The 25,197-nt window shown below is 45.8% G+C and overlaps 1 protein-coding gene across 2 annotated transcripts in view; it reads right to left on the bottom strand.

Moving 5' to 3' along the window:
• The window catches only part of GCNT2 (glucosaminyl (N-acetyl) transferase 2 (I blood group)), a 102,944-nt gene that overhangs the window by 53,536 nt on the left and 24,211 nt on the right, over positions 1-25,197 (bottom strand). Inside the window, exon 1 of one of the 2 annotated variants that reach the window (XM_023185383.1) lies at positions 17,819-20,131. The exons of the other annotated variant lie outside the window; for it this stretch is intronic. Coding sequence (XP_023041151.1) covers positions 17,819-18,737 — 919 coding nt within the window. The 5' untranslated portion in view covers positions 18,738-20,131. Of the gene's footprint in view, positions 1-17,818; positions 20,132-25,197 lie in introns of those variants that run through there. 2 annotated transcript variants of the gene reach the window in all.

The following is a 25,197-nucleotide window of genomic DNA, read 5'->3' on the forward strand; positions in this document are numbered from 1 at the left end:
GCGCCTGGCCTCATAGGGTTCTTAAGAGACTGAAATAGGCTAGTATATAGAAAGAGTTTAGAACAATGCCTTGCACGTAATTAGTACGTGACAAATCTCAAGACATCTCTCTCTGTTGCCAAACCCAGCTCATCTAGGCCCCTGAGCACCCTGACCACCTTCCAGGGTAGGTTTAGTGAAGCAGAATGGCTGGTGTGCAGGGGTGGTTCTGTCACCTGAAATATCCCTAAGCACAGGCAGAAGCCCTCAAGGCCACTGTTGTCATGGGCAGTCTCCGCCCAGTGTGGGGAACTGCATTTCATTCCCAGTTGCAGCCTGGTCTTTGACACTGCATCTGACTTGGTTACTCCAGTGAGCCGGCCTGCTGGTGCACCTGCAGAAAACTAACGATGGGGTCAATATGTGGCACGGTGGTGAAGACCACTGCTTTTCAGTTGAAGACCACATTTAAATCTGGCCCTGCTGTTTGCTAAGGGGCCCTGAGAAAGCTTCTAAAAATTACTGTGCCTTAGCTTTCCAATTTTTAAAAGGCAGTAGTAGAAAGCCTATCCAAGTGGTGGAAAGTAAATCTAAGAAGCTTTCCGTGGCTTCTCTGTCTGTTACACCACCTGCCCCCACCCCAACTTACCTTGCTCTTCCAGGGTCACACTGCTTTTCTCTGCTTCCCTAGCAACCCCACTGGGAGAGAAAATGTCTTTCCCTTCTGGTGTTAACTGCCCAGCTGTTAACACTAAATACCCAAGCAAAGATAACAACAACAACAACAACAACACCCACAAACGAAAACTTTATCTTTGACTATACCCTGTTAAATTTCAAGGAACAGTATAGGTAACTATTTGTCTTTCTGCACCGAATGTCTCATCCGAGAAAAAAAAAGATTAGAAATTCCAAGAGACACTATTTGACAATCTAGCTGCTGCCAGAGATCTATATCTAGAACATCCCATCCTTTATATCTTCCGAACACTTTCAAATAAATGGAAACAAAAGTCTTAAAATAGAGATAGGCAGTGATTTCTTCCAACTTCTAATTTTAATAGCCCTATTAAATTCTGGACTCATTTTCAGTTTACTCAGTCCACTCTTATACTAGCTCCTTTCCTACAGAGCCAGCCATTTGCCTGAGTTTAGACAGTTTGTTAGGGCAGAGGGCTTGGATAGATCCGAAAAACCAGATGTTTCTTCTGCTTTCCTAGAAATTAAATCAGGAACAAATTTGCCTCCAAGATATATCCTGTATTTGTACCTAACTGGAGACAATTTTTGCATTTGACGCTCTCACTGGGTAATATAGTTTAAAGTTCACATTTTATATTTAGCCATCTATCTTTTTATTTAAATTTATTTATTTATTTATTTATTTATTTTTGAGATGGAGTCTTCCTCTGTCGCCCAGGCTGGAGTGCAGTGGCACAATCTCAGCTCACTGCAAGCTCCGCCTCCCAAGTTCATGCCATTCTCCTGCCTCAGCCTCCTGAGTAGCTGGGACTATAGGCGCCCGCCACTACGCCCAACTAACTTTTTTTCTATTTTTATTAGAGACGGGGTTTCATTGTGTTCACCCAGGATGGTCTCGATCTCCTGACCTCGTGATCTGCCTTCCTCAGCCTCCCAAAGTGCTGGAATTACAGGTGTGAGCCACCGCGCCCGGCCTGCCATCTATCCTTTTAGATGACATCCTTAAACTCTATCCTCTCTCCTAAAAAACAATGCGAAAATCGTTATAAATGGAATAGGTCCAGTCCAGGTCCACTTTGGATGGGGTCTTCACGACGGATATGGTAGCTTTGATGACTACCCTTCAATGTGTTGTAACCTACATAAATGAGTGGTTTCAAGTATCTTTTTCTTTCCGGGTTATTGATAGTGCTGTTCTGCGGAACATAAACATTTTGGGCACCGAATTCTTCATCCTGACATGGAAAAGTGAGCAGGAATGGGGTGGGAGGTGCTTAGGGTGATCAACTGTCCCGGTTTGCCCAGAGCTGAGGGGTTTCCCAGAACACGGGATTTCAGTACTAGAACTAGGGAAGCTTTGGCAGACCATGGAGAATTGTTCACTTTAGACAGCATCAGTCCTAATCACTCCCAGATAGACAATTACTACTGAAGCTATTACTGATTAGGGATATACAATAACTGCTCAGTGTGAAAGGAAAAGAAACATTCAAATCATTATCTCGGGGGTGTGGAGGGGGGAGGCATGCAAATCATCACTAAGTCTCTAGTGCGGAAAATCTCTGCGTGATCCTTCTTCACATTTCCGTGAACCACTGAGGCATGGGGACAAATGATTAATATTCATGGGATGGCTTTACAGTGAATTCAAAAGAATGCATTTAAATTATACCAACTACACAGATGTTTTCCAGTGGATATAGGAAGGTTTTGGTAACAAACAATAATGGGAGAACATAAAGAGATAATAATTTCTACTATAGGGCTTGGCACGGTGGCACACACCTGTAATTCCAGCACTTTGGGAGGCCGAGGTGGGTGGGTCACCTGAGGTCGGGAGTTCAAGACCAGCCCGGCCAACATGGTGAAACCCCGTCGCTATTAAAAATACAAAAATTAGCCAGGTGTAGTGGTAGGCGCCTGTAATCCCAGCTACTCGGGAGGCTGAGCAGGGAGAATTGCTTGAACCTGGGAGGCGGACGGAGGTCGCAGTGAGCTGAGATTGCACCATTGCACTCCAGCCTGGGTAACAAGAGCAAGACTCTGTCTCAAATAATAAAAATAATAATAATAATTTCTACTATAGCATTACAGTTTCTAAACACCCCTCCCTCTATACCACGTGTAACTTGAGAGATCTTCTTTCAGTATGGGGTAGGATTAATAGAAACACACGGGATTGTAGGGATGGAATGCTCATTCTAAGCTTTATAAGAAATAGGCAGTGAGGCTAGAAAATGTAAACTCATGTTAAGGAGCAGGACAATCAGCCAGCCACTTGATCTCTCTGGCTCACAATCTCCACATTTGTATAACTCGGATTAGAGGATGCTCTCTAAGGCCCCTTGTGGTTTTAAATGCTGTCATTATTTTAGATTCAGCATAGAATAAAGAGGAGGCTGTTTTTAATGGGCAGACTGTACTTGAGCGGCTTGGTTTAGACTGAGCACCTGACAAACGAACTCCATACAGTGGTGGGATAATGGACCAGAGAGAAATCTAGAAGGCTTAGAAGTGGGGAGGAAGCTGGTTAACTGCAACAGACCAAAATCCTGGGAGAGAAGAAACCAGACAGGGACGTGTTCAGCCTCTCTAGGACATGGCCCAAAACTTAGCAAGGACTTCAGGGTCTTGGGGACAGTACTTTTCACATAGGACACAAGAGGGGATTTGGACTCTAAGGCAGGAGGGCCTTTTTCAGTAGGCCCCCCAAAGAACTTGAAGAAGGAGTTCAGACTTGGACCAAGAGCAGAATTAGATTTTCAGTGAAGGAAGAATTATGTGTGAAGATTGGGTCTAAGGAAGGAGATGGCTAGAAAGAAAATGAACCAGGAAATGTCCAGAAGAGAGGGCTGATGGTAGCACGAAGTTAAATTTATCAGGATGACATGAGTATCTCCAGCTTACTCAGGAAAGACTGAAGTTGTATCCTCCCATATTTTCACAGTTAAGTTCTGATCTTTTAAACCTGGCTGAGGAGGAAGGTTATGGTAGAATACATTTCACAAAAGTACAAAGCTGAAGGGCAAAGCTTCGAAAGCGCAACTCCCATCCATCCATTCTCCAGAAATGTGGTGTCAAAAGGAGACACAAGGTAAGTGGATTCAGGGAAAGCCTTCTAACACTCATGGCTTTGTCCAGAAGCACTTAAGAAAGAATGCCACAGGCTGGGCGCTGTGACTAATGCCTGTAATCCTGACACTTTGGGAGGCTGAGACAGGTGGATCACGAGTCCAGGAGTTCAGGACCAGCCTGAGTAACATGGCAAAACCCCATATCTACAAAAATTACAAAAATTAGTTGGGCATGGTGGCGCATGGGAGGATCGCATGAGCCTGGTAATTTGAGGGTGCTGTGAGCCGTGATCACGCCACGTACTCCAGCCTGGGTGACACAGTGCAACCTTGTTAAAAGAAAAAAAAGAGAGAAAGAGAGAGAGGAAGGAAGGAAGGAAGGAAGGAAGGAAGGAAGGAAAGAAGGAAGGAAGGAAGGAAGGAAGGAAAAGAAATCCACATGAGGTCAGAGGGTGAGAGAAAGACAGGTTCATGAGCAGTCCTAACATTGAAAAACTACATTGAGAAATGGTTAGTTAGAAAAGCAGTTAACATATTTTTGCTTAGGGCATAGCTGACATAGCAAATGGTCCACTGTGATGGTGGCTGGACCTTGGGTTGAAGAACAGCCTGTCTGGAGCAGATGCTGCCCCCAGGCTGGGCTCAGAATGAGAAGCATTCCCAAAATAAGCAGGATGCTTTGGAAAAACTGAGTGGGAGAGAACTGTCTCATTGCTGATGCCCAAGAGCAGAGGAGCATTTAGGAAACGTCAAAGAAAAATTGAACATGGGCCAGGTGCAGTGGCTAATGCTTATAATACCAGCTACTTGGGAGGCTGAGGTGGGAGAATTGCTTGAGCCCAGGAGTTTGAGGCTGCAATGAGCCAAGATCACACATTGCAATCCAGCCTGGGAGACAGAGTGAGACCCTGTCTCAGAAAACATGGCTGAAAGATACTGTTGGAAGTTGACTCTTCAGGATTTGGCAAAATTACCTAGGGTGTGTGTGTGTGTGTGTGTGTGTGTGTGTGGTGGGGGGAGCAGGTGGCAGGGGGTGATGCAGATGGTGATGATTTGAAGTTGACTGGGCAGCAGTGCTGTGGGGCACCAACATCCTAAAATTATTTCCATTTGACTCAACTCAATAAATGTTTCCTGTCAACCCACTGAATGCTCACTATGCTAGGCTGCCAAAAATACAAAAGACCTCAAAGACATTACAGTCTAATCAGGGTAATATGATATTCACATTAATAATGATAATACAAAGATTCTAGAATGACATAAAAGCATTACAACAGAGGTTTATAAAGGTATAAAATTGGGAAAAAATGAGATCAGAAAAAGCTTCCTAAATGACACACCAATGACATGATGTGTTACCATTGAATGACATACCATTAAATAAGGCCATTATTTAAATGGAGAGATGGAAGACAATGGCCCAAACAGAGAGGGTGACATGAAGAAAAGGACCTATGGCAGGATTGCAGGCATGGTGGCTTTTCTGAACGGTCCCTTTCAGGGAAGGCAGCAATGGGAGATGACGGTGGGGTAACACAGGTAATACTGAGGGGATCTCCAACAGGGAGATTTTGACATCCAACCTGCCATGTTGAGATGTCTATACTGAAAAATTCAGTAAGTTGTTGACACTCACTGAAGCTTTTGGACTTCCTTCTCTTTGAGATAGCATCTTGCTATGTTGCCAAGGCTGGAATGCAGTGGCGCCATCATAGCTCATTGCAACCTTCACCTCTGGGGTTTTTCTTAGAGCTATGTCTTAAGAAGCAAAATATGTTAAGAGTGTTAGAATGGTTTGAAGAGGGAAACTCGGGCCAGAGATACCCCTTGGAATGGGTCTGACAATAATCTGCTTGACAGGTGTGATGGGCCAGAGTTAAGAACAGTAATGATGAAAACAGGAAGGGTAGAACTTGCTAGAAAACTCTCACAGACAAAACACACAGAATGTGTTGGCTGGATCTAGGAGTACCAGAAGGGGAGAAGTTGACTGACTTGAAGGATGGCCATACCATAGAGACTGTGAGTGGAAAGCTGGGTGTGTGGGGAGTAGGGAGGTGTCAGTAGGCACTCGTGGAAGCTTCCAGAAGAGATAGCCAAAAGATAAGGAGATGTGGCAGAAGGCCTGGGAGCTCACCATAGGGAAATGAATGGTTAGAAATGAGGTGGTGGCGAGAAACTGTAGATGTAATGAGATCACCAAAGGGGAAAGAACTGCAGGAGCCATGGAGTAAACTGAGGAAAGAACTGAGGAGGATGTTTCCTGAAAACATTTCTCGAATTCTGAATTTCACTGAGAATAGTGGCTCCAAAACTCAACCGATAGCTAAATCTCATTTCAATAGTCAGTAAGTAAGATGATGAAAAGAACAGAGCTCTTCATTTACACTCAAGTTTCTCAGCGAGGGATTATAAAACCCCTTTATAATTGGCAACGTGATCGCCTTTTCATCATCTTGAGGTTTCGGCTGAGAGTTCGAGGGCAAAGTCAAAATTCCATGATAAATTTTACTGGCTTCTATCTTTGATAATTCTCTTGCTAGCACTTTTAACCCTATCTGCCTTTCTCAATAACAACTTCCAGAAAAGATCGATTCTATACATTGCATTGTGGACAGGAGACAGAGCACTGGATTAGAAGAAGAGATCAATTTGTGCCCTGGCTCTGGCAATTATTAGCTGTTCAATACATCCAAGAAATATGTACAGTAGCTATACATCTTACACAGAGGTGAGGTTGCAAAGTCAATGAGTAAAGAGAAAAAAGCCTAATAGTTAAAATTCCTCTAGAGACATCCCTTAGGAACGCACCACATTCCAACATGGTCAGTCTTCCCTTTAATCTTTTTTCTTTTCCTTTGAGATAGCATCTTTCTCTGTTGCCAAGGCTGGAATGCAGTGGCGCCATCATAGCTCATTGCAACCTTCACCTCTGGGGCTCAAGTGACCCTCCCACCTCAGCCTCCTAAGTAGCTGGGACCACAGACATGTGCCACCATGCCCAGCTGATTTTTGTATATTTTGTAGAGATGAGTCACTGTGTTACCCAGGCTAGTCTCCAGCTCCTGGGACCAAGTGATCCTCCCACCTTAGCCTCCTGAGTAGCTGGGAATACAGGTGTGTGTCACCAGACTTGGCCAATTTCATTTTACTATTTTTGTTGTTGTTGTTGAGATGTGGTCTCACTATGCTGCCCAGGCTTATCTTGAACTCTTGGGCTCAAGTGATCCTCCTGCCTTGGCCTCCCAAAGTGCTGGGACTATAGGCATAAGTCTAGCCTTCTCTTTAATCTTGGTCCAGATGGTTGTTTCTTCTAATGAGCACTAGGTGAAGAAATTAGTTTGAGCAGAGGAGCTATGTTATGAGATAGACATATACAGTCCTTTAACATTAGTGAGCCCTGGGAAGCAAACCCCATCGAGAGAATGAGCAGAATCCTTGGCTTACTCTGGACCCCACTCATTGGGTGAAATGAAGGGCAGGGTAGCATGGCCAACACCATTTAAACCCATATAAAACGTGTGCATGCACATGTGTACGTGTGTGCATGCATATAATTAAGTTTGAGTAGGTTAAACGAATATAAGTTGGGACTCCATCATCTTGAGTACTGCTCATGTGCCTGGGGTATGCTGGGTGTAAACAGAAATAGGTCTGTGCAGCTGCTGCCCTTGAAACCTAGTCTAAAAGGTCACTAGGAATACACAACACAGCACGGCAAAACTGATATGGTTTGTCTGATATGGGATTATAGACATGAGCAATGGCTCATGTCTATAATCCCAATGCTTTGGGAGGCCAAGGCAGGAGGATCACTTGAGGCCAGGAGTTCAAGATCAGCCTAGACAACACAGTGAAATTCTATCTCTATAAAGATTTTTAAAATTAGCTGGGCATGGTGGCACCTATAGTCCCAACTGTTTGGGAGGCAGAGGCAGGAGAACTGCCTGAGCCAGGAGGTCGAGGCTTCAGTGAGCCATGGTGGTACCACTGCACTCCAGCCTGTGCCACAGAGCCAGGCCTTGTCTCCTAAAATTTTTTTAAAACATAGAAACAAAAAGACCAATAATAGTACAACGTGGTATAGGAGTCCAGAGGAGTGAGAATTAGGAGAAGAATTTTACAGAGTGTGACTCTAAGCTGAATCTTAAAAAAAAAAAAAAAAAAAAAAGCACATGTCAGTCAGATGCAGGAGAGGGAGGAAGCGCATCCAGGAGGCTCCCGGGAGACAGACTGCGTGTGTCAGGGCAGGAAGGCTGGGAGTGGCAGAACATGGACCTGCAAGTTATCTGGGGAAGGGCGCAGCTAGAGAAGTCACTGAAAAGCCCAAGGGGGCCAGATCTCGAGGAGCTCTCTGTGTTTGACAAAGGCGCTGGGATGTTACCCACACAGTGTAGGGGAAGGGAATCTATAGATAGTTTCTAAGGAGGAGAGGGATGCAACTGGATGATCATGAGTGCGTGTTACAAAGGTCATCCTGTCACTGTGGAGAATGGATTAAAGCACGGGTCAGGAAAACTAGTTAGGAAGAAATACTACTTTAAGAGAAAGAAGAGGGGTAGACGACAGCGCCAGAAGCGGCAAGTGTCATGGAGGAGTGATACTATCTTGGCCAGTGGTAGGGGGGTAAAAGAATTCACCAAGACAGTTGTAGGTAGAGAAGGGTAGGTTTTTGTTTTTTTGTTTTTTGTTTTTTTTTTTTGAGACAGAGTCTTGCTCTGTCGCCCAGGCTGGGATGCAGTGGCACGATCTTGGCTCACTGCAAGCTCCCCCTCCTGATTTCACGCCATTCTCCTGCCTCAGCCTCCCGAGTAGCTGGGACTACAGGTGCCTGCCACCTAGCCCGGCTAATTTTTTGTTTGTATTTTTTTGTAAAGACAGGGTTTCACCCTGTTAGCCAGGATGGTCTCGATCTCCTGACCTCGTGATCTGCCCACCTCGGCCTCCCAAAGTGCCGGGATAACAGGCACGAGCCACAGCACCCGGCCAAGAAAGGTAGATTTATTCAAGAAAGTAGGAAGATACATTGCGAGAAGGCAACGGGCAGGCCAGCAGAAGCTGACTGCAAAGGAACGAAGGCTTGCTGGAGATTTTACAGGATAGCGTTCATACCGAAGAAAGCTTTGTGCAGTACTGACAACACCAAGGTTGCAGGGAGCTAATGTGCAGGTGTCTGGTGATAGCTGGTCATGGGGAAATCGTGAATTATTTGCTCAGGAGGCTGTGTCCTGGACCATGAAGAAAGGTGGACTTGCAGCTTCTCTGCTTTCCCCTCTTCGCTTTTCCTTGATTCCACCAGCTTGAGTCCTTTTCCCTCACTAGGACTCCACAGAAAACAGGCCCGTGGCAAGATCCAGTTTGCTGAGTGTTTACTCTGTGCTCAGCACTTGCCCACGAGCAGAGCACTGCCAGATCTGTTTTTCTCTGGCCTCCTGCAAGGGCCTGTGTGGTTCATGCACTACCTGCCTCATGCCCAGTCCAGCTGTCATCCTCGTTCACTTTGCCATGGCCACGTGGGCTGCTTTTCTGCCTCTGCAGACACCAGGCTCACCCAGGACCCTTGCAATCCCTCATCCCTCGGCCTGGGACCTCTTTCACAAGTACAGGGCTGGCTCACTCTCATTTTGGGAGGCAGTTCATGTGCCACTGTTACCAAGAAGCTTTCCTGTCCCATTTCATCTACAGTAGATTGCTCCCTGTATATTTCCCTCATAGCACTTCTCATCATCTCTAATGATCCGCCTTCTCTCTCTCTACTATTTATTGGCTGTCTCTCCCTTCTAAAATGTATTCTCCATGAGGTAGGGACCTTATGTATCTCATTCACTGCTATTTCTCAGTACCCAGCAAAGTGTCTGGGTGCTCCATAAATATTTACTAAATGAATATCCATCTTATAGATGAAAATGCAATAACAATAACTAACTCATTTAGACTTTACACATTTGCTATCTATTATTATTGTCCCGTTTTACAGATGAAGTCACTGGGACACAAAAGTTAGGTACTTTGAGGTCACACAACTTCTAAGTGACCGACCGGGATTCACATTCAGGCCGTCTGGATGCAGGGTCCAGGCTTCTGCCATCTGTGCCGTATTGCGGTGCTGAGACTAAGGTTGACAGATGTCAGGGGAGACACGGCTGGTGACGGAGGAGCCAGGAGTCCGACCTGGTTCTCTCTGACTCTGGAGTCTAAGCCCTTGACTCCTACACTCCAGGAAGAGCCAGATCAGCAGGGATGAGGGTAGGGAGAGCTAAGGGAGAGATAGAATCCAGCCCGCAGGTCTGAGCTAACAGAGAATGGTGTCAAATTCAGGGACTTGCAAAGAGGAGAGTCTGATTTAGTTCAAGCATGTGTAATTCGAGGGGCCCACCGCACACGTTCTGTACTCTGTTTCCTGCTTTTGGAACAGGGCACATTACTCAGCCCCTCTGATCCCGTCTTCACATTTGCAAAATGTGGATTTCAGTACCCACTGGACAGGACTCTTGTGGAGATTCAGCTGAGCTACTCTAAACCCACAGGCACATGTTCAGTAAACGTTAATTGCCTTCATCTTTCCTGCACCTCTGCTCACATGAAAAAGCCAAAATCTCCAGGAAAATGGGCTGAATATCAGGATGAAAGAGAGTTTTTGACTATTCTGCAAGCTGAATAAGATTTAGAATTAGCTAAGTTTCATCTTCGGAACACTCGCAGTAATTGCAATCATTCAATGAAGAATTCATTAAACTGGGTTCAATTTAAAATAAGCGGATAACATGTGCTACCTCCTTCCCTTGGATATTTCTTTTTATTCTGATTTCTTGTTAGGCATATGCATTATTTGTCTTTGGACAAGTTAGATAGATAGATAGATAGATAGATAGATAGATAGATGATAGACTTTTTTTTTTTTTCGAGATGGAGTCTCACTCTGTCACCCAGGCTGGAGTGCAGTGGTGCGATCTCAGCTCACTGCAACCTCTGCCTACTGGGTTCAAGCGATTCTCCTGCTTAAGCCTCCCGAGTAGCTGGGATTACAGGATCCTGCCACCACGCCCAGCTAATTTTTGTATTTTTAGTAGAGAAGGCATTTCACCATGTTGGCCAGGCTGGTCTCGAACTCCCGACCTCAGGTGATCCACAGGCCACAGCCTCCCAAAGTGCTGGGATTAGAGGCGTGTGCCATCACGCCCAGCCACGTCACATATTTCCATCTTAAACTTTCTCATCTGTAAAATGGGAACAGTCCCCTTCTTATGGGGTTTTATAAGAATTAAAGGAGATAATGTGTAAGAAATTTCCCTTGCAAATTAAGTACTGTCCAAATATAATAGAGTGACATTATTATTAAGCATGTTTTTATGTGAGAAAAGGGTACGGTTAGGTCAGTTAAAATTGTTCAAGTGGTTAAAGTCGTATCCACCCACACACCCATATGCATATCACTAAATCTTGCCCCTCTAATATCACAGGAGGGATGTGCTTGTTTGTTTGTTTGGAGACCAAGTCTCACTCTGTCGCCCAGGCTGGAGCTCAGTGGCGCAATCTCGGGTCACTGCAACCTCCACCTCCCGGGTTCAAGTGATTCTCCTGCCTCAGCCTCCAGAGTAGCTGGGATTACAGGTGTGCGCCACCACACCCAGCTCATTTTGTATATTTAGTAGAGGCAGGGTTTCACCATGTTAGCCAGGCTGATCTCGAACTCCCAACATCTGGCAGTCCGCCCACCTCGGCCTCCCAAAGTGCTGCTAACAACCCCCGACCCACCCCGCCACCCAGTGCAGGACAAGGGGTATCCAGCAGTGGGCCTGGGCTTCGCTCTGCCCAGCGTCACCCTGAGCAGCCTCCTCCACCAAAGCCTGTCCCTAGCCCTTGGCTTCAGGGTAGGAAAGGGATCCAAGAAACGTTGGTGAGCATTCTTCACCCCTGTGATTTGTTTAGGGATAGGAATTTGTTTTTGTGGGTTTTTCTTCTTTTTTTTCAGAGAAGGTTTGACTCTGTCAAGCGATCCTTCTGCCTTGGCCTCCTGAGTAGCTGGAAGTACAGGCGCACACCATCATGCCTGTTGCATAATTTATTTTTTGTAGAGACAGGGTCTCACTTTGTTGCCCAGGCTGGTCTCAAACTCTTGGGCTCAAGGGATGCTTCCGCCTGGGCCTCAAAAAGTGCTGGGACTACCGGTGTGAGCCACCGTGCCCAACCAGGGATGGGAATTTGGACCAAGCAGGGTCAATCTGAGGTCTCCCTTAAGCTGCTGCTGGAACTCTCGGGAAAAAGGGTTTCTTGTACTCCAGGAGTAACCACTGTGAAAAGCAAGTACACTTGGAGATACTTCTGGCTTTCCGGGGAGAACTTGCCTGACGGAAGCCAGCACAGAGATGCAGAGAGATAGGGGGACCATCTCGAGCTGGCTGTACCCATCAAGGGCCCATGCCCAGGACTGCCCCTCAGACCTGGGCAAACAGGGACAGTTGGTAACCCCACAGGGAGATGACCTAGCAAGAAAGGGTCCTGAGCACACAGTTTCATTCACTGATCCAGCTTGATTGGGAGCTCCCTTGGGCATCTCAGATATGTGACCCAGTAACTTCTGGTGCTTATTTAAGTTCCTTTGACTTGAGTTTCTGACACTTGCAACTGAAAGAGTCCTAACACCCTCCTAAAGAATGTGCGCATATAAATAAAAGTCACAGTTAAAAAAGCAAAATAAATCAAAGTAGGAAACGCGGTATTTTTAGAATTAAAAAATAAGGAAATGGGATCATGTGGTCCCTTCTGAGGTCGAGAGAATTTGACAAAGGGGCTCTGAAAAAAAAGAAAACGTATACAAAATGGAAAAAGGAAACGAGACAAATGAAAACATTCTTATGGAGGAAAAATATCATGGCATGAGAAAGGTCAGAGTAATGAATGAGCAAAGACTCCAAAAACACACTTAGTGCAGTGAGGGAAAAAAGGGAACTGAAGCCAAAGAGTGGGGTAGCTCTGTTCCTTAGAGACGAAACCACGCCGAAGTGTAAGAAGGCAATCTAGCCATGGGAACGGACTGGGAAGAAGATCAACCAGCTGCCACTTGGGTACATGCTGAACAATTTCACAAAGCGTAAAGCAAAAATCTAAATGGCTTCAGGTGCTCTGCCTTCAGGAAGGTACGCAGATGAAAATGCTGGAGGAGCCGGGCGCAGTGGCTCACATCTATAATCCCAACACTTTGGGAGGCCGAGGTGGGCAGATCACCTCAGGTCGGGAGTTCGAGACCAGCCTGACCAACATGGAGAAACCCCTACTAAAAATACAAAATTAGCCAGGCGTGGTGGCTTACGCCTGTAATCCCAGCTACTCGGGAGGCAGGAGAATCGCTTGAACCAGGGAGGTGGAGGTTGCAGTGACCCGAGATCTTGCCACTGAACTCCAGCCTGGGCAGCAAGTGTGAAACTCCGTCTCAAGAAAAGAAAAGAAAAGAAAATGCTGAAAGAATAGCCAGAAGAGCTAGAGCACATGGGCTCTTCTTAAAGTGACTTAGAGCAATCATTACAAAGATCAGAGATGTTACAAAACATAAGGGCGCGTGGCCGGGCGCGGTGGCTCAAACCTGTAATCCCAGCACTTTGGGAGGCCGAGACGGGTGGATCACGAGGTCAGGAGGTCGAGACCATCCTGGCTAACATGGTGAAACCCCGTCTCTACTAAAAAACAAAAAATTAGCCGGGCGAGATGGCGGGCGCCTGTAGTCCCAGCTACTCCGGAGGCTGAGGCGGGAGAATGGCGTGAACCCCGGAGGCGGAGCTTGCAGTGAGCTGAGATCCGGCCACTGCACTCCAACCTGGGAGATTGAGCGAGACTCCGTCTCAAAAAAACAAAACAAAACAAAAAAACATAAGGGCGCACCAGAAGTCAGGGGAAGTTACTGCTGTCACAGCCTGATGCTCTGTAGGGTGGGTCAGAGAAATCTGTGATCCTGGAGAATGTCCTTTGAGAATGTGGCCAGAAAGGAGGCAGCTGGACACCCCATGTGTGCACTAGCCACACAGAACAGAAGGACAGCCACTCTACCTGGTTCCCCTGAAGAGGAGTGTGAGAATGGGGCCCCTAAGGACCTCTTTTTGGCCTGTTCTATCACCATTTCTAACAGTGTGGAGGGAGCCTAATGGTTGAAAACCAAAAGAGAAGTCACTCTCAGTTGAAAGGCACCAAGAAAAAAAAAAAAAAGGGCAGTGTGAAGCTCTGTGATTTAGTGCTACTTCTATGAATATCCCTTCTATTCAGTCTCGCCAATTCGGACCGATTTTCACTTTGTTTTCTGAAACTAATTCTAGGGTACTAATCATTTTCTTGGTCACGTTGCTCTTGGGGGTGTTTTGGGAAACCTGAAATGCCTGCACAGGGTCTTGCTAACACGTTTTTGTTTGGACGAACGGAGGCAAGATGGTGCACTTCCGGGTTCTTCTTCACCACCAACTCTTCCCACCCGCGCGAAAATGCAGCCGGCGCCCGGGAAGGTGCAGACCAACTGGGCATGCGCCAGGTGACGTCAATCCGAAGAGACCAAGATTTACCTGGTCGCACCTGTGGAACGCCCCTGACACGCCCGTGCCCCGCCTATTGCCCTCCCACTCCTAGAAAAGCCGCTCTCCGCCATTGAGCCAGGCGGCCTTCTTGCAGCCCCACTTCTGTCGGGATGTCGGGACTGTGGGAAGTCTGTCCGAGAGCCCCACCGCCGGGAGACTCTGCCGGCCTCCTTTGCCGGAGGCCGACAGACTTCTCCCGCACACCTTAGGTTACCAAAATAAACGTGCAGTTTTGCGCCTGACCTTTGCCTACTTGCTGGTTCTTTTGCGCCCGCTCGGCTGGTCTTAGAAAAACAAGACAGTTTTAATTTAAGGTGTTTAGGAGAAAGGGAGGCAGTCGCTTTGAGGGAAGAAATGAACAGCACCACCTGCGTGTGCACGTTGGCAAAAATATGTTTACGCTGTACGGACAGAAGAATGTTTCCCCTTAAACCATAACATTGAAAATACAAGAGCTCGGCCTGGCGCGGTGGCTCACGCCTGTAATTCCAGCACTTTGGGAGGCCGAGGTGGGCAGATCGCCTGAGCTCAGGAATTCGAGACTACCCTGGGCAACATGGTGAAACCCCATTTCTATTAAAATACAAAAAAATTAAACGGGTGTGGTGGTGGAGGCCTATAATCCCAGCTACTCAGGAGGCTGAGGCACGAGAATCACTTGAGTCTGGGAGGCAGAGGTTGCAGTGAGCTGAGATCGCACCACTGCACTCCAGCCTGGGCTAGACTCTGTCTCAAAAAAAAGAAAACAGAAGAGCTGATATTGATTAAAGGCTGTGTGGTTATATAAGAACCAGATTCACATGCCAAATCTTAAATCACAAAGAACACTCAAGTGTAAAACCATGAGAGTTACTCGAGCGTGGGATTAGATTTTCCATTGCCTTTGAAGGCAGAGAGAGGCACCGCTCTGGCTAGAGCATCTGAAGATTTGTTTGCTGTAATTCACTTGTAATTTGTGAGGGCCCTACCTAGAAGCAGGATATCCTTTCTCCCTGAACCAGGATGTTGCCCAGAGTCTAAGAAAGGAAAGAGACAAAGCCCCAGGACATGGCACATTATCCCGAAAGGCATCCCTTGCAGAATCAGACAGGACAGACCACTGACATGGGCTGCACCGGCCTTTCTCTCCAGGCAGTTGCTCTCTGGAGGAGCTCTCGCTTCCGATTTCTGCAAGGGAAATGGGATGCACTTCCCAAAGCTGATGGGCAGTACATGATCCAGGCTCACCAGCACTTCCGCCTTTCTCTACAGATTCCTAGTAGCAGCATGCCAGGTCTTTACATTGTTCTAGACATTGTGTCTTCTGCAAAGAAAGGTATGTGTAGGAATGAAAGGGGTCTTTCTACCTGGGTTCCCCATTTTGTAGCTGGAGAGATTTGAGGTCCCATGAGCTTCTGTGATTTACATGAGGTCATACCGTTGCAGTGACAAGGCAGAAGCCAGCATGCCATGGCATAAACCTACAGCATACAAGGTGTTCTCTCCTATATCCATCTAGATACCATTCTCTCCTCTACCTATCTAGATGTCATTCTTTCCTCTACCCATCTAGATAGCATTCTCTCCTATACCTATCCAGATATCATTCTTTTGGTCTCCCAAGAGATCAGAAAGGGGTAAGGAAAAAAGGGGAATTCTTTTTCCCTTGATTTTCTTATATTATTTGACACTGGTAAAACTGACCAGGCTTCTGGCAAAGTAACCACAAATATTTACATTTAATAGAAACCAAAACCCATGTTTTTCTTAAAAAAAAAAAAAAAAAGCAACAGTTCAGACTTTTGTTAACTTACGAAATGCCCTCATCTCAGCACAATACTTAAGGAACCACTTGACTGGGACCCAATTTTTATGAATTTTAAAGGAAGAATGAAAATAGAAAGGCAATATTTAAATATGAAAATCAGCTCCTAAGTACCTAATACTCCTCAATGATATGCAAATGGTAGAAACAACAGATCAAGGGCGAAGAGAGGATGAACCCAGGGAGAGGCAGGTGTGGAAAGAGTGTGCGCAGCGTACGAGTGAGGTCCCTTCACCAGACAAGCCACTCTGGGATTCAGACACCAGCCATGGTATTTTCCAGAGAATGCTGGCGTGTTTATTGCCCAGCAGGCCCTGCCCTGCAGCCTGAGAGCAGCTACGAGCCTTTCCAAGTTGGCAACCCCCCAACAGCCAGAACAATGATTGCTTTTCTCTTGCTATAATGATGCTGTCTAGTTCATCAGAGATCCATTTTGTATTTTTCATTGAGTCCAAAGCACGTTGTTTCCTTCAGAAGAAATCCTATCATGTTTTATACACTTTAAAAAACAATCGATCTGGTAAATTAGTAAAGATAGGAAAATTCGGATGAGAAAGCAAGGAGTTTCTCCTAGAATCTCATTAGTTTATCTGAAATAAAATGTATTTTTAAAAATCCTACACATATAAAATGGCACATGCATGAGTCCAAATATTTCTTGGCTAAACAGTGTCTTAGGGAGACAGCTCTGGTGCCATAGTAAAGCCTCATGCTTTACCTTTCATTCACTCACTCATCCATTTATTCATCTCATATATACTTATTGAGCATTTACTCTCTGTTCTAAGCACTGAGGAGCAGTTAATGAGATAGAAAATAACCCTGGCTTCATGGAACAAATGCAGAGGAGACCTAGAACAAACCCATGCAAATAGGTAAATATCCTAATTCCACATGGCGAAAAACTCTTTAAAGGAAAAGCAGGGTGGTGTGCTGGCCAATGACCGGGAGTATCAGCACTGCTGACACCTGAAAGCTGAGATCTGGCTAAGGGGAAGGAGGCTGTGTAGGCCTGGAGTAGGCAGGAGGGTGGCCAAGGCAAAGATCCTGGGGTAAGGGCAAGCTTGACAAATTTCAAGGAAAGAAAGAACAGCAGTGTGGACTAATAGCTATTGTGGTAAAGATGTAATAAGATGATGTGTGCAAAAGAACTTAACGGACCACAGAGTGATACCATGGAAAGGTATCACTTAGTGGTGCTAGAACATGTGAATTATCACATAAAGAACATCATCCTGGGCCAGGCATGGTGGCTCCTGCCTATAATCCCAGCACTTTGGGAGGCCAAGGCGGGGAAGATAGCTTGAGCTGTGGAGTTGGAGACCAGCCTGGGCAACATAACAAGACCCTGTCTCCACAAAAATTTCTGAAAAAATTAGCCTAGCGTGGTGGTGTGCACTTGTAGTCCCAGCTACTCAGGAGGCTGAGGTGGGAGGATTACTTGAGACTAGGAGGTCTAGGCTTCAGTAAGCCATGATGGCTCACCTGCACTCCAGCCTGGGCCACACAGCGAGACCCTGTCTCAAAAAAAGAAAAAAAAAAAAAGAACATCCTTCTGCATTTGGAAAGGACTAGAGTGAGAACTACATATATTCATTCCAGTTTTCATCTTCTACTTCCTAATAAAAAGTGGCTGGTTATTCTAAAGACCTTTCAAATATGACACATTTCTTTTGCATGAAATACGGAGTTATACGTACCTGGAATCCTATTGAGTGTCACCCAGAAATGCTCATCAGGACTGAAAGTGTCCTTGGACCACTGGAGCAAATCAACAGCCCGTGGGTCATGCAGAACAAAGTTGGCAAACTCTCTTGATAGAGCCACATAGGCAGAGCCAAAGTAAATCGTGAGATTATGGGGGGGAGGTGGTTTCAATGCTGTTGTTCTTATCACATATGAAAGCTCTTTGCCCAGGTGCTCTTGGTGGACATATTTAGTCCGTCCAATTGCATGAGCTGGGGGCAGCACCCCTGGGGTGATATTTTTACCTTTAAATCCTTTCAGATACTGAACTATTTCCTTGTTGGTTTTCAGGGGGAAGTCTTGCCCACAGGTGTTGATAACGTACTTCCATGAGACCTCCAAGGCAGAAAGATCTTTGACGCAGTTCAGGTCAGCCTGGAGCCTGGAGATCCCACCGTAGACAACTGGTTCCATCTTGGAAGCCAGAAAAGCGTTTGGGAAGCAGCTCAATAGTTGCTCTACCGCATCTTTAAATTCGGTTGTTGCTTTTTCATCCACATGAATACAGTAGATATTTTGGGGCATGTAAATAGCCCTGAAGAGCCTTGCAAAGGTGTCAAAATGATGATGGATGACCATTATATACGCCAAGGGAAAGTCATCTTCTTCCTTAGATAAAGGGGCTGTGATGTAGTGGCTCTGGGTCAAGTATTCCTTGCAAGAAGACTTTTCATGGATCATTAGTTTGTTTTTCCACAGGAAACGTGTTTTTCCATTGATAAAAGATGTGCAAACTTGAGTCAGCATCAAAGGGTCTGAGATATTTAGCCTCTGGAAGCTTTGATCTCCCCCAAAATTGAACACAGAGAAGACGATAAAAATAATTACACTAGAGACAGAAATTACAAAGAGGTAACGCATTGATAAAGGCATGCCTCCAAGAAGGGTGAAATGTCAGAGACCGTCAAAATCTGTAAGTCTTTGTTCCAAACTCACTTGTTTCCCTGAGTTCTTATTTTGGGACATATTCCAGTCACTCCTGCCCTGTTGCAGACGCTGGGAATTGATTCCGTTTCATCCCGAGAGTCCAGCTGCTGTCTCTGTCCCCGTGCCGATATTACAGCCAGATCCCGCCTCTCTCTCAAACCTCCTTTGTTTAAATCCCCGTGGCAGGTTGCTGAAGCCCAGCCTTCCCTCCTCCCTCTGCCTCCCCGTTTGCATCTGCTAGCTGTTTGGCTAAAACTCCGGTAACTCTCTTTCCCCCGGCAGATTTCGTTTCCCAGATCTCCTGTCTTTCATTTCCCATGCCACCCCCGCCCCCTGGTTATTGCCATTCAGGGAATGAGCGCAGTGAAAGCCAGAGTTGAAGTGATGAGCTCTGGCAGGCGTGCTGCTTCCTGCTAGTCCCCTAGCAGGCGGCTGGACTTGCCCTCTCTTGTTGTTCGTGGCAAGGATCCACAGCCTGGCCTCTCGGCTCTCCCAGCGCAACCCACGGGATAGAAAATAGCTTCTGTTTTCCAATGCGCTGTTTCATGAAACCTGACACAAGTGACATCTCAAATAAAAGAAAGCCTCATCCACCCCAGCTCCATTGTAATGCTTTTTTGGCCCCACCCCACTGTTTTTCAAAACAAGAGCTTACTGCAGGAGGAGTTCCTGTCCCTGGGGGTCTGAAATTGCTGGGGCACCTTGGGCTCCTGACCGAAACGAACCCCTCTCCTCTCACTTCCAGCATCGGCTGTGGTGTTTGTATTAGAATACTGGGGTCAAACGAACAAGTCGTGAGCTACATCCACTGAGTCAGATGAGACCTTAGAACTTCATGGGAAATCATTTGAATCTTGGTCACAAATGATGCTCAGACAGGGGAGCATCATTTTTCTTTAGGAGTAGAATATGCAATCACCTAATATTTAAAAGCATTATTCGGAAGAACAGCTTGGGATTGGATTTTTCTTTATCATAAATTTTAGATCATTCTCTTTGCTCTACTCCATAGAAGATGCAAAGAATTAGATTGATCTGCTTTCTCATTTTCTTGTTTTCTACTTGACCTGAAAATCCATCATGACACTGAATGCTCAGAAGTGTCATATGCCTGCCCAGTTAAGCTTATGGACCACCTAGGAAGCGAATGTTGTTATCCCCTCTTTGTAAATATAGTGGTCTTCTGGCCAAGGAGTATCAGGCTGTTTTACTTGGAAGGTTCTTGTCTTCATCTTTCCACTTTCCCACCAACTAACTCTTATTTATTTTTTATTTTTTTATTTTTTTTGAGACGGAGTCTCGCTCTGACGCCCAGGCTGGAGTGCAGTGGCGCCATCTCCGCTCACTGCAAGCTCCGCCTCCCGGGATCCCGCCATTCTCCTGCCTCAGCCTCCCGAGTAGCTGGGACTACAGGCGCCCGCCACCTCGCCCGGCTAGTTTTTTATATTTTTAGTAGAGACAGGGTTTCACCGTGTTAGCCAGGATGGTCTCGATCTCCTGACCTCGTGATCCAAAGTGCTGGGATTACAGGCTTGAGCCACCGCGCCCGGCCTCCCACCAACTAATTTTTAATGAAATGTAGATGAATGCATTTTATGTGGTATCCTCTGGAAATGGCTTGCAAAACACCAACTTAACCATTGACTGCCTGCCTCACTGTTTACCTGACCTCAACAACTCAGTGCCTCAACCCCAACACATTCACTACCCCACCCCATGAAGAAAGAATGTCCTTTAATGCACATTTTCTTCCATTTGAAAAGTCTCTACCCTGCCATGAATGGAATTGACAGGACAACACACGGATTCCTTGTCTTCACAATGGGCAGGAAAGCCAGCGCTACCCTCATGGGATTCAGGGCACCCTGAACTCCGACAGAATGACACATCATTTCCTGAGCACACTGTCGCTTCCATTCTTCTAGCTCTCATTGTTTACATTTTTCATGAGTTTCCAGCTTGTACATTATTTTTCTCCCTCCCTTACCAAAGTCTGCCAAATATAACCCAACTCTGGATTTTTAGAACAAGTAGAAAACAAGAAAATGAGAAAGCAGATCAATCTAATTCTTAGTGTCTTCTACGGAGTAGAGCAAAGAGAATGATCTAAAATTTATGATAAAGAAAAATTCAATCCCAAGCTGTTCTTCTTCTGAATAATACTTTTAAGTATTAGGTTATTGTGTATTCTACTCCTAAACAAAAGAGGGATCTTGTTTAGCAAAGACTTGTGGCTAGAATGAATATTAAAATAGTTACAGTTTGACAAAGCGTTCAGCGCACATAACTTAATTTGGGCAACAGAGTCTGTTTACATTATTGTTTCCAACTGGCCAATAACATGGGGGTTTGGATTTATACAAACTTTTTTTTTTTTTTTTTTTGAGACGGAGTCTTGCTCTGGCGCCCAGGCTGGAGTGCAGTGGCTGGATCTCAGCTCACTGCAAACTCCGCCTCCCGGGTTTAGGCCATTCTCCTGCCTCAGCCTCCCGAGTAGCTGGGACTACAGGCACCCACCACACCCGGCTAGTTTTTTGTATTTTTTCAGTAAAGACGGAGTTTCACCGTGTTAGCCAGGATGGTCTCAATCTCCTGACCTCGTGATCCGCCCGTCTTGGCCTCCCAAAGTGCTGGGATTACAGGCTTGAGCCACCGCGCCTGGCTGATTTATACAAACTTAGGAGACAGATACTAATAGTATTACTATATTAAGACATATAGACACTAACCAAATTAGGAATGTTCATGATACTTCTATACTCAATCCAGTACTTCAAATGGCATTGTTTGTGTGTTGAAAAATAGAGTCGATTTTCCTCCCAGCTCTTTTGTCTGTCCTTGGCCCAATTTTCTCCACTCTCAGATTCCGGTATTAAAAAATCTTGACAGGAGAACTTTAAAAAAAATCACTTATCGTATTAGAGGAAGACTGTTACCTGTTACCTTTCTTTTCTAATAGGCTGTACAACCTGCTTATCCAGACACCATGCACTTTTTTGCTACTGAGACTGAACAAGTCAGTCCTCCCAGCCTGCCTTTAACTATAGCTGAGGACAAAGTTGACACTAGCCAGCCATGCCTTGTCACTCACTTTGGATACAGTTATTTCCAAACTAGCCAATTAATCAGGCTAGACCTGTTAACACTCCCTGGGGCCATCTTACAGGCTTTCTCTGTATTCCATTCAGAAGTCTTTTATTTTGCAGACATTATTTGAGGTATGTTTGCTTTTTCTTCCTTTGAGGCAGTGTCTGACTCTGTCACCCAGGCTGCAGTGCAGTGGCACCATCACGTCTCACTGCAGCCTTGACCTCCTGGGCTCAAGCAATCCTCCTGCCTCAGCCTCACAAGTAGCTGGGATTACAGGCATGTGCCACCACGCCCAGCTAATTTTTGTATTTTTAGAAGAGATGGGATTTCGCCATGTTGGCCAAGCTGGTCTTGAACTCTTGGGCTCAAGCGATCCACCCACCTTGGCCTCCCAAAGTACTGGGATTACAGGCATGAGCCACCACGCCCAGTCTATTTTATGATTGTTTTTCCACTTAGGATGATATGTAGAACATAGCTCCAAAGTGAAGACAGTATCCTTTCTTTGAAACGACAGAGGACTTAGAATCTCAATGGATTAAAACAATAATAATCAAAGGGGGAAAAGATTGCCCTCCTCCATGTGCTCAGCACCTCTTGGCTTCCCATCTGAAGGCCAAGGTGCGAAAGACCTGGGAAAACTGAGTTGGAGGCAGACAAAACTGAGAGTTTGCTACCTGCCAGGCTAAGTCAACCAGTGAGGGAGGTGGGAAAAACCTTGCATAATGCACTAAAAATCTGGGACTTCATCTCCTTGTCAGAGGAGCACCTCCAGGCAAGGCGTGGCAGCGGGGGGGGGACTGTGTCCACATTCCCTCATGCACCTTTCCTCTGTTTAATTACATGTACGAATGCAAACTTCATCACACCCTCATAATTGTTCTGAGACTTGTTTGTCTATTGTCAAATAACCGCCATCCTTTAGTTGGGAAAGGACTTGAGGGGACACAGGTTTGAGCAGCCACACTAGACGTGTAAAGTTAAATGAAAGCAAAGATGGCGCTGAGAAGACTGGTTCAGAGAGCGTTTGTTAAAGTCGTGTCGAGAGGCTCAGCTGCACTGGCAGAAAGGTCAGGTAATGGGGTGAGATTGTATCCATTCTGATGGCTTTCCTTGGAAGGGTATTTTTATGTGGTTTGCTTTGTTACTGAAGAAAGTCAAATGACTCAGGGATTCATTCTTAATTATAAAATACAGGGATTTGTTTTTTCCCCAACCTAAGAGTCAGACATGGAAAAGTAGAGAATGTTGGCAGTCCAATTCATTTTGGACAGCCTATTAAGTACAGTCATCCCGGCCGGGAGCGGTGGCTCAAGCCTGTAATCCCAGCACTTTGGGAGGCCGAGACGGGCGGATCACGAGGTCAGGAGATCGAGACCATCTTGGCTAACACGGTGAAACCCCGTCTCTACTAAAAAATACAAAAAACTAGCCGGGCGAGGTGGCGGCGCCTGTAGTCCCAGCTACTCCGGAGGCTGAGGCAGGAGAATGGCGTAAACCCGGGAGGCGGAGCTTGCAGTGAGCTGAGATCCGGCCACTGCACTCCAGCCTGGGCGGCAGAGCGAGACTCCGCTTCAAAAAAAAAAAAAAAAAAAAAGTACAGTCATCACTTGGAGGACCTCTGAGGATACCAAAGTCCACAGATGCATAAGTCCCTGATATAACATGATGTAGTATTTGCATATAACCTATGCACAGCCTTTCTTGTACTTTAAATCATCTCTAAATTACTTATAATACCGAATACAATGTAAACGCTGTGTAAACAGTTGTTATACTGTATTCCTTAGGGAATAATGCCAAGAAAAAAAAAAAAAAAAAACAGCCTGTACAAGTTCAGTACAGAAGCAACCATTCTTTTCCCTGCCCAAGGTTGAATCCGAGGATTCAGGACCTGGGGAAACAATGCTGAGGTTGGGTGCATCCAAGGATTTAGGACCTGGGGAAACAGTGCTGAGGATGGTTGAATCTAAGGATTCAGGACCTGAGGAAACAGAGTGCTGCCTGTAATTCTGTTCTGGGTGGCCAGGTGGTTTATACATTTTTTTTTTTATTTTTATTTTTTGAGATGGAGTCTTGCTTTATTGGCAGGCTGGAGTGCAGTGGCATGATCTCGGCTCACTGTAACCTCTGCCTCCCGGATTCAAGCAATTCTCCTGCCTCAGCCTCCCTAGTAGCCGGAACTACAAGTGCATGCCACCACGCCCAGCTAATTTTTGTATTTTTAGTAGAGACGGGGTTTCACCATATTGGCCAGGATGGTCTCAGTCTCTTGACCTTGTGATCCACCCGCCTCGGCCTCCCAAAGTGTTGGGATTACAGGGGTGAGCCACCGTGCCCCGCCGTAAATGTTTTTTTTTTCCCTTGACATGATAATGATCATGATACTAACGTGAAGAAAGAAGACATTTCCAAAGCGCATCTTCAACTAAAACAACAATCCTCCCGTAACAAAGACATTCTCCAACTGGATTCCCTGAGGAAAATCCTGCTTCTCCGGGGACCCAATCATTTTACTTTCTACACCATTCATCTAATTAGCGACAAAAGAAGTTGTTGTCTAGATCACAGAACCCAAAGCATTATTTTAAATTCTCATCTCAGGCCGGGTGGATCACCTGAGGTCAGGAGTTCGAGACCAGCCTGGCCAACATGGTGGAACCCCCATCTTTACTAAAAATACAAAAATTAGCCGGGCTTGGTGGTGGGCACCTGTAATCCCAGCCACTCGGGAGGCTGAGGCAGAAGAATTGCTTGAACCTGGGAGACAGAGGTTGCAGTGAGCCAAGATGGCGCCACTGCACTCCAGCCTGGGTGACAAGAGAGAAACTGTGTCTCAAAAGATGAATAAATAAAAAATAAAAATTAAAAAATAGCCAGGCGCAGTGGCTCATGACTGTAATTCCAGCACTTTGGGAGGCCAAGGCGGGTGGATCATGAGGTCAAGAGTTCAAGACCAGCCTGGCCAATATGGTGAAACCCCATCTCTACTAAAAATACAAAAGTTAGTCAGGCATGGTGGCGGGTGCCAGTAGCCCCAGCTACTCGGGAGGCTGAGGCAGAGAATTTCTTGAACCTAGGAGGTGAAGGTTTCTGTGAGCCGAGATCGTGCCATTGCACCCCAGCCTGGGCAACAGAGCAAGACTCCATCTCAAAAAAAAAAATAATAAATAATAATAAAAATAAAAATTTAAAAATAAAAAAATACATTATCATCTCAGAGGCGGGAAAGAAGTTTAACATGCAGAATTTTAAAGACCCAGGCGGCAAGTCCAGAGGTGGTCTTGCCATCTGTGTGAGCTGGTGTAATCTGCAC

Source organism: Piliocolobus tephrosceles, chromosome 5 (genome assembly GCF_002776525.5).
Source record: "Piliocolobus tephrosceles isolate RC106 chromosome 5, ASM277652v3, whole genome shotgun sequence".
NCBI lineage: Eukaryota > Metazoa > Chordata > Mammalia > Primates > Cercopithecidae > Piliocolobus > Piliocolobus tephrosceles.